The sequence below is a fragment of the Myotis brandtii genome, unplaced genomic scaffold, assembly GCF_000412655.1.
Source record: "Myotis brandtii unplaced genomic scaffold, ASM41265v1 scaffold1852, whole genome shotgun sequence".
In the NCBI taxonomy this organism is placed as follows: Eukaryota; Metazoa; Chordata; class Mammalia; order Chiroptera; family Vespertilionidae; genus Myotis; species Myotis brandtii.
Genome location: NW_005356876.1, coordinates 148,336 through 157,727, shown reverse-complemented (window position 1 = coordinate 157,727; position 9,392 = coordinate 148,336). Strand labels below are relative to the sequence as shown.

The 9,392-nt window shown below is 41.5% G+C and overlaps 1 protein-coding gene across 1 annotated transcript in view; it reads left to right on the top strand.

Moving 5' to 3' along the window:
* Positions 1-1,449: 1,449 nt before the first annotated feature.
* The window catches only part of LOC102262248 (guanylate-binding protein 4-like), a 24,041-nt gene continuing 16,098 nt past the window's right edge, over positions 1,450-9,392 (top strand). The window contains 3 exon segments of the mRNA XM_014537939.1: positions 1,450-1,494; positions 5,042-5,241; positions 8,144-8,271. Of these exon segments, the coding sequence (XP_014393425.1) occupies positions 5,052-5,241; positions 8,144-8,271 (318 nt within the window). The 5' untranslated portion in view covers positions 1,450-1,494; positions 5,042-5,051.

The following is a 9,392-nucleotide window of genomic DNA, read 5'->3' as shown; positions in this document are numbered from 1 at the left end:
CTGCCCGCCACACCTGGGGCAGTGGTGGGGCTTGAAAGGCATCTGCAGAGTGAGCGGGGTCCCTCCAGCAAGTGGGGTCCCTTGGCCTGACCTGTGGGGATCGAGCCAAAACCAGCTCTCCAACATCCCCCAAGGGGCCCCAGAGGGGAAGTAGGCACACTGCAAAGTTGCTATTGCTCAGCAGCTCCTGCACTGAGTATCTGCCCCCTGGTGGTCAGTGCACATCATACCTACTGGCTAATCGGCCAGTCTGCCGGTCACTTAGCCTTTTATATATATATAGATATGTAACAACCCCAACAATACATTTTTATACTTATCAATTTGTATGATTTTCTGTTTTAAAAAAAGGCTGAAGGGGAAGAATAAATGTGTAGGGCTTGTTATAGTAACTATCTTTCTTACAATCTCTGCTTCTCTGTATTCCTATGAGTTCGCATTAACATCATGTGTCATCTCTTTATTTCAATAGGCTGTGCAACCACTTAGCTCCTTTATTCTGCTATTGCTAAATATACTACTTTTAAGTATGAAATAGACCGTGCAATACAAATATATACATATTGTTGTATACAATTGCTTCTTAAACCAGTTAAGAGGAGAAAGGAGAGAAAATCTGTATTTATACTGTCTTTTATAATTACACAATTCCCTTACTGCTGCTCTCTGTTTTTCTATATGGATTTGCATTACCATCGAGGGTCACTTGCTTCCTGCTGAAAACCTCCTTTTGTGTCTTTTCTAAAGTCAATTTGCTAAGTAAAAGTTTCTTCAAGTCCCCACACTGTTTCAAATAAAATGAGTTCTTTGGGGAAGAAATTCAGAGATCTCTGTGATTATGGGCTGCCTCTCTCCCTGGGAAAATATCTCTGAGCCACTGCCTCTCCCTGGACAGGGGTGGTAGCCTCTGGTCTACTCTACTTGCCTCTACCAGGTTGGAAACACCTTCCTAAAAGTCAGACAGGGGGAGGATGATTAGGCCAGGTGATCTCAGTCCCCAGCCTTCTTCCCACCTATGCATCAGCTGGAGCCTTCACTCTATGAGTGGGGCTGGGTGCAGGTGGGGAGCCCCAGCCTCCAGGAATTTGGTCTCTGCAACTCAATGCTGGAGGCCATGAGAAATACTGATGGCCTGCCTCTCCCAGTGACACACCTTATCCTGCTTGAAACAGGGAAGAGGGAGCCACCTTTTGTTGACCACACCCACCAGGAGCAGAGCTTTTGTCAAACTGAACTAGTTAAGAAATTCTGTGAAATCCAGGTACCCTTCTGTTTTTTTACAGCTTTCAGAAATTCCTTTGATGGTTGTTGAATTAGTGCTTTGTACTCAGTGCTTTCAGTTTCACATTACTCTAAGTCCTTCACTTCTAATTAATGGGTCTTTAGGAATTCCGGAAAGTCACATGACATCAGAAAGGTGAATAAAAGCCCAACCATCTGGTGAAAGACAGAGAAGTGACAGAAACCACTCCAACCTACACTGAGGAGAAAAAACAGGTAAGAACTTTATTTCAAAAACACCATTCATTTTAGTCACACATATGAGCTTTATTTTAGAGAGGATTTCTTGGTTTAGAAGTAACCCAGGTACTGGTTGCCAGGTGGAGGAAAGATGGGGCTGGGTGAAATGGGGAAGGGATTAAGGATACAAATTGGCAGTTAGAAAACTGTCACAGGAATATAAAGTACAGCCTAGGGAATGTAGTCAATATTATTGTGATAATTATGCAGACTGCCAGGTGGGTACTAGACCTATTTGGGGTTTCACTTCTTAACTTATAGAAATGTCTAACAGCTATGTAGTATGCTGAAATTTATACAATATTGAATGTCAACTGTAATTTAAAATAAACTCTTAAAAATAAAATAAAACATAGCCCAGATCCACTAGATCCAATTTCTTAGTGCCAACTTCTTTCTTAAGCCTTACAAGTAGAATTTGGTCCCACTATGTTACTAAAAAGTTTATCTTTAAAGAACTCATTGTGGTGCATCGCTAAAGCCAACATTTTGTTTACCTGACCTCTCTGTGCTCTCAAGCAGTTTTGTTCCTGCTTTCTGGAAACTCTGCCTCTGAACTCCTTGGCTTGGCATGAATTTCATTCCTCACCTACTTCTCTAACAGCAAAAAAGCAGCGTCCTTTCCATTTTGATTTGGGTTCTAATCAACCTGACCCTTAAATGCTTGGATGTAATATCTTCATTATTTTTAGTTTCCAGTGAGAATAGTCATTATGGGGAGGAGCCAGATGCAGGAGGAGTGAGGGAGGGAAGAGCTAGGACTGCTGAGAACTTGTCCCCTGTCTGCAGCACCCAAGACATGTAGGTTCCCACTAAACTAACTCTTCCAGGCCCATGTTCATTAACAACAACAATAACAACACGTGCCCAAGCACTAGCCTCACACTGAAAGTGCAGGCTTGGCACTGAAGGGCAGGGGACAGCGGGAGGCTAGTACTGGGCCTGGCTACCAGCAGCTCAGTGTGTGTTTGGATCAGAGGCCTCTCTGTGAAGCGACCAATGCTCATCCACCTTGTCTCCAGGGTGAGCTGTGCCTCTGGCACCTTCCCAGGGCTACACAAACAGCCCTCCATGGGGAGAGGAGGAACCCATAGTCTCTCAAATGCCAAAAGGGGCTAAACCCTTCCTGGGATGGATGGAATAAACCCCATCCACTTGCAGAGGCTCCTGGTGGAGTCTCTCCCCCTCCATCTCCCTGTCCCTCCTCAGACTGTCCCTGCACCACAACCACCATCTTCGCCCCATCTCCAGGCACTGGAGAAACTGAGAGAAAAGGTGGTCCTTAACTTACAGACAATTTACATCCTGAAAGGTTGACTCTGATTATTTTTGTATTTAACAATACTTAATATTCCAAAGAGAGCACAAAGCTCTGTGATATAGAATAATTTAATTAATCACCGACTGTTAGAACTAACTATAAGATCTAAGAGTGTTTGTTTACCAGGCATTGTTTCTCATGTGTGGTCTTTACAAGAACCATCTCAGAATGTCCCGTCATACTTGCTGAGAAGTCAAGGTTTGGGGTAGTTTTCACCATCACTTCAGATGACTGACTCTCCTGAGGAGGAACTTTGGAAACCAACTAACTCCACTTATTCATTTGAACTTAACAGCTTTTGGATTGGGTATTACAGTTTACTTACATTTTTTAAAAATTGTGTTAACTTATCTATTCCTACCCAAAATTTTAAATATTCAGCCTAAGGAATAAACTCTGTAATTCCTCCTGCTCATGTCACAGCGCTAGAAGATTAATGATTTATTCCCCAACTCTGTTCCCAATTACCTTTAGAAAAAAAAAAAAAGAGAGCGAGAAATAGTACAGAGAAAGTGTGTTAAAAAATTGTTATTTTCAGAGAAAAGATTTTAGATACCTTATTATTTGGTGGCAATTTGCAGCTTACTGAACATATAAACACATTTCAACACAATGCCTAGCTCTACATTAATCATTAATTTTTGAGACCCTGTGTGTTACCAGACCCTACAGGAATGAGTCAGACAGGAATTCTTGCTTTATCTATCTCACTAAAAAAATGCAGGCTCACAGAGGTAAGTTTCTTTTCCAAGGTCTCATTGACAGTCAGTGATTTGAAGACTGGTAGCCACTCCAGAATCTGTGCTTCAACATCCCAGGACTGCTCTGGATCAAGAAATGTCACTGTTCAGTCCAAATCCACACCTTCATTTAGAACTTTACCTCCCTACCCTCTTAGACACTCACTTTTTAATTAATACTAACATAGGATTCAGTATGCAACACAATGATTTTAAGAGCAGTATAAACTTTATCATATATTTAATATTCCTAATGACCTTAATGACCAATACATTGTGTTTGTTTGTTTGTTTGTTTGTTTTAGTGTTGCCATTTTATGGAAAACAAACTAAGACAGAGAAATAACTTTTTCTAATGCACAGCTAGGAGAGCAGGGAACACATGAATGTTGTTTAGGATTGTCTTTGAGAAAGTGAAGGGACAGTCAAATCACTTTGCTTTCTGTCCCTTGATTGCATGAAACACCCACTGTGATGGAAACAGTAAAGTAGGACCTTTCTCAGCTGTGGGACTCTGGCAGGTCTGGGTACACCCTAAAACACCCTGACTACAGCCCCTCTTCCCTGCCAGCCTAGAAACAAAAAATGTCCTTTTATTCTAGATTAAATAAAAAAATTCCTGCATTCATAACTGTATCTGGGTCCTATAAAGATCTGTATTGTGGTGTTTTGAGAGGGAATCTCATTCTTTGTCTTCTTCTTCCTCTCAAAGTCTTCTATCTTCCAACTGCAACAGCTCCCAGGATTTACTACAAATGTCCTCCTCAAGGTCACAGAGCACATTTATTTTTCTTTTTCTGAGAGGCCTTTCCTGACCATCCTCTATGTAAATTCAGCCCCCATGCTCCCTATCTCAGCTCCTCCTTGTTTTCTCCTGAGCACTTTCCATCATCTAATACACATATACTATGCATGTTGCTTATTTGCTTTCTGTATTGTCTGTCTCCTCCCAGTAGAATAGAGCTCCATGAGGCAGGAATTGGTATCCATTTTGGTTACCACTTGATACTGAGCACTTTGACCAGTGCTCAGCACATGGTAGGTGCTCAGAGAATGTATGCAGTTAATGAGAAACCAATCACTCTGGAACTCCACGAATCTTCTCTGGCCACTTCTCATCTCCTGCATGTCCCATTCTGCCTCTACTTACCCCCATATGTTAATGTTCTCAAAGCTCCATCATCAGTGTTTTGTTTTGCTCATTCTATTCATTTTATGCATCATATGGGCAAGGTTGTATTAGGGTTTATTTAAATATCAATATGATAATGTACATAAGGAATCTGTGCCAGGCCTTGACACACTAGGCTAAATACTTATCTTTTAGAAACATACAAAATGTAGAAATCTGACTTATAAGTTGTACACATACTGGTAGAGAGCTGACAAGCATGTGACTTGTGTAACCATTAGATATGAATTCTGGACCTTGTGTTGTACTGAGTTGTTGCTCTGGGTTACAGCTCACCATGGCCTCTGGAAACACCATGATGGACCCCATCTGTCTGGTGGAAAATCAGAATAATCAGCTGACAGTAAATCCAACAGCACTGGAGATTCTAGACAAGATCTCTCAGCCTGTGGTGGTGGTGGCCATCGCAGGTCTGTATCGGACAGGAAAATCCTACCTGATGAACCGCCTGGCAGGACAGAACCATGGTGAGTGTTGTTCTGGGGCGGGGGCCATTTGCTTAGAGACAGTGATAACACAGGCTGATCATGCCTCCTTCAGGGTCATCTTAAAAAAAGCCTAACTTCTTCCACTGAAAAAAGGTTCTAACAGCCACCACCAAATAAATATCCTAAACCCCACTGTTCCACAAAATCCCACTCTTTGAGCCAGTAACAAGGGGTTCCCAACTTAATCCAAAGATCCACCCATTATTCTTGATCCCATCCACTCTTTCTGCTGAGGAGCTCAGCTCCAACAATTATTCCTTTCTCTCTCATCACTTTTGCCCTAAACTTCAGGGCCTTTTCAACTAGGACACAAATATTGTTCAACATGTTCTGTTTTTAAAAAGAGATGGAAGGAACAACAGACAGCAGTATATTCTATATATGCCACCTCTCACTTGTTCTACCGTCCAGTTTTTTTCATTGCTAAGCAAAACTTTGCTAAATTATACCCTCTTTTCTGTATCTAGTCTTTTCCAATATGTTAACTATAACACAGAAGAGTGCACAAAACATACACATATACAAAAATAATAAACATAAAGTGATCCTCTGTGTAATCACTGTCCATATCAAGAAACAAAACATCACCAGCACCCAAAAGCCCTAGATGTGCCCTCTGACACCTCACTAGAGCTCACCAATGTTTTGATTTTCATGGAGCATGCTTTCACTCTTCCTTTTAAAAGTGGTTTTACAAGCTGTGTATGCATTTGTAAGAATAGCTTAAATATTATATAAAGGAAAGTCCATTCAGGTACTCTTTGGAATCTTGCTTCTTTTGCTCAACAAAAAATTTAAGTTTTATCAAGTTTGTTATATGTATCTGTAATTTATTTATTTTCACTATTTTATAGTATGCTATTGTGAGAAGATACTATAATTTATTTATCCATTTTTTGTTGATGAACATTGGTTTTGTTTCTAGTTTTTTACTTTTTTGAATGATGCTGATATGAACCTCCTCAATTGTATATCCTGGTGCACAAATACACAAACTTACCTTGTGTGACAGACCCAGAAATAAAATTGCCCAGTCATGGAGTATAAATGTTGTCAGCCTTTCTAGATATTTTCAAACAGCTTTTCAAACTTTATATGCAATGCATACGGTTATTAGCAGTAATTGAGACTTCTCCACCATGTCATAAAAATTTGGTAAAAGACGTTTAAAATTTGATGATCTGGTGACTTATATAGGTGCATAATATTTTCCTTATTATAAAAAAGTTTGAGCATCTTTTCACATATTAATTTACTCTTTGCAGTTTCTATTTCTTAAAGTCATTTTTCTTTCTTATTAGGTTGCCCCTTTTGGTTCATACTGATTTTTAGAGTAATCTGCCTATAACTCATTTCTGTACTTCATTTCTCTTTATGAAGACCACACACCATTTTTAAAAAATATATTTTTAATCATTTCAGAGAGGAAGAGAGAAAGGGGAGAGAGATAGAAATATCAATGATTTGAGTCATTGATTAGCTGCCTCCTGCACGCCCCCTACTGGGGATCGAGCCCACAATGCAGACATTGCCCTTGACTGGAATCAAACCCAGGACTCTTCAGTCCTCAGGTGGATGCTCTCTCCACTAAGCCAAACCAGCTAGGGCTACACACCATTTTAATTTTCAAATATCTTCCTCTGTGTCTCATAAGCTCAGCACCATTTTGGGTTAAACCTCAATACACTGAACTCCAATGATTCCTAGAGATATCTCTCATTGTCTTTCTCTCACTGTGTCTCTTTCTTTTTGTCTCACTCCTCGCCCTTTCCTTTTTTTCTCCCCCTCTCCTTTTTGTTTTACAATCTTTCCCATTTATTTCTCCTTTTTCCCCCATTTGTTTCTAACAAAACATTTTGTCTTGGTCTTTCCTATAGAGAAATTCTAGACCAATCATCAGGGGAGAACACTTCCCCATTGGAAGAAACATTGGCCTATGGCAGATGTTAAAAATGTTGAACTGTTAAACAAGATATATCAGGCACAGGTTCTTGGATATACCAATTGCATGCTCTCCACCTGTTGGTTTAAGCCTTTTGAAAGAGGAGCTAGCACCTTTCACAGTTATTTTCTGCCTTCACTTCCATTATATCCCCACCTGAGGCGGAGGGGGGGGGGGAACAAAACAAAACTCATTATTTCTTGAAAAGGAGAAAAGAAATAAGAAAAATACAGGAATAAAAGGGAAAGAAAATCCAACAAAGCTAATTATTGATCTATGTCCTAGCAGGAACACAAGAACCTCTCAAAGGGTAACTGAAGAATGTTTAATAGAGGGACTCATACAAAGTCATAAGCAGGTCACAGAGAACTAATTAGAGATGAGGAAGCACCGAGAGGGTGGCAAAAGCAATGGCCAGGGAACTATAGTCACTCCTATAGCCTGAACAGCCAAGCAAAAAGTGAAACCAGAATGTGGCAAAGACCAGCACTTGTGGATGGAGCTAAATGAAAGGGCTGTGACCCACTGAGAGGAACAGAGGCACTGGGACACCAAAGCTCACCAAGGGGAAGTGAGAGGACCATATTCCTGACCTCTAGTCTCATGTTGGCGCCTCCCACTGGTGGAACTCTACCAGAACCTGAAGGACAAGGGAACTCATCAATGTCAGAAAAAAATATAAAGGTCAATAGAGGTTATAGTAATTCTGAAATGTGACATTGCTTGAACCATTGATAGTTTGAAGTGAATAGGGAGCACAGAGTGTTTCTTGAAAAGGTTCTGAACATGTATAAAGGTTGGATAGGCTGTCCTTGCTGAAATGAAAGCAACCTTCCTCCCAGCCTGGCACTCACATTCTGACAAGTTTAACCATTGTAACCTATGGGGAGCCTGGACTATCTGCTCTTACTGTATACGCTTTCTCCTCTTCCTTTGCAGGATTCTGTCTGGGCTCCACAGTGCGATCTGAAACCAAGGGCATCTGGATGTGGTGTGTACCCCACCCCTCCAAGCCCAACCACACTCTGGTCCTTCTGGACACTGAGGGCCTGGGCGATGTGGAAAAGGTAAGGCAAAGAGTCTTATTTGTTTTTGATAATTCACATACATTTTAATTTTCAACCTCAATTCATCTTTTATAAAATATTTCTGTAAACTACAGATCCAATTAAGAATAATGAGGTTAAACTTTGTATTCTTGAATTTACTTTCTTGGAAACTCAATACTGTCCTTATTAGGTATAGACGTTCTGATTTTTATAGTTGGTTAAAAGGTACAAGATAACAAACACTTATTGAGTATCTAAATTCTAGGGTTTTGTGTTAGCCACTATAGATATGCATGATTGAGGAAAAGGCCCAGAGCCTTGTTGGGAGATAAGAAATATGTAGTGTTATCAGTACCGGGTGCCATGGATACAAGGAGTGACATATTTAACCAGCCTTCAGGATACAAAAAATATCCAGGAGGAAGCTATAATTATGGGATCAATGTACTCTACCAGTTAAGGTGTGTGTGATTAATGGGCTTGAAAGTAGGAAACATGAAAATGGCATTTCAGTAGAATAACATCTATATATATATAAAGCGGTAATATACAAATTAGTCAGGCATCACGACCGGCTCAGGAGGAGGCTGCATCATGACTGCTCAGGAGGAGCTTCGCGCGCAGATGGGTGGGAGGGAACTGCGTGCTGCCCCCAGCCCCAGAGGACACACATCAGGGTTGGGGGTGTGCTCCAAGTGGCTGAGGCACTCGACTCGGAGCACACTCTCGGTGAGTGGCAGCAGCAGCCAGAGCAAAGATGCCAGGCAGCAGCTGGAGCAAAGCAGCCCTGGTCCCAGGTGCCTGGCAGTGGCAGGAGCAAAGTAGCCCTGGTCCTGGTGGGTGGCAGCAACAGCCAGAGCGAAGCAGCCCGGGTCCTAGGTGCCAGAGAGAAGCCGGTGCCAGCAGCCAGGGGAAGGAAGGCCTATTCTTGCTCGAATCTTCATGAATTGGGCCTCTAGTCTACACTAATAAAAGAGAAACATGGTACTTGGCATACGACCGCTACCCTTCCCATTGGCTAATCAGGGAGATATGCAAATTAACTGTCAGCCAAGATGGCGGCCGGCAGCCAGGCAGCTGATGCAAACAGGGAGGCTTGCTTCCTTCAGTGACAGAGGACTCCAACGTTCCCCGCCTGC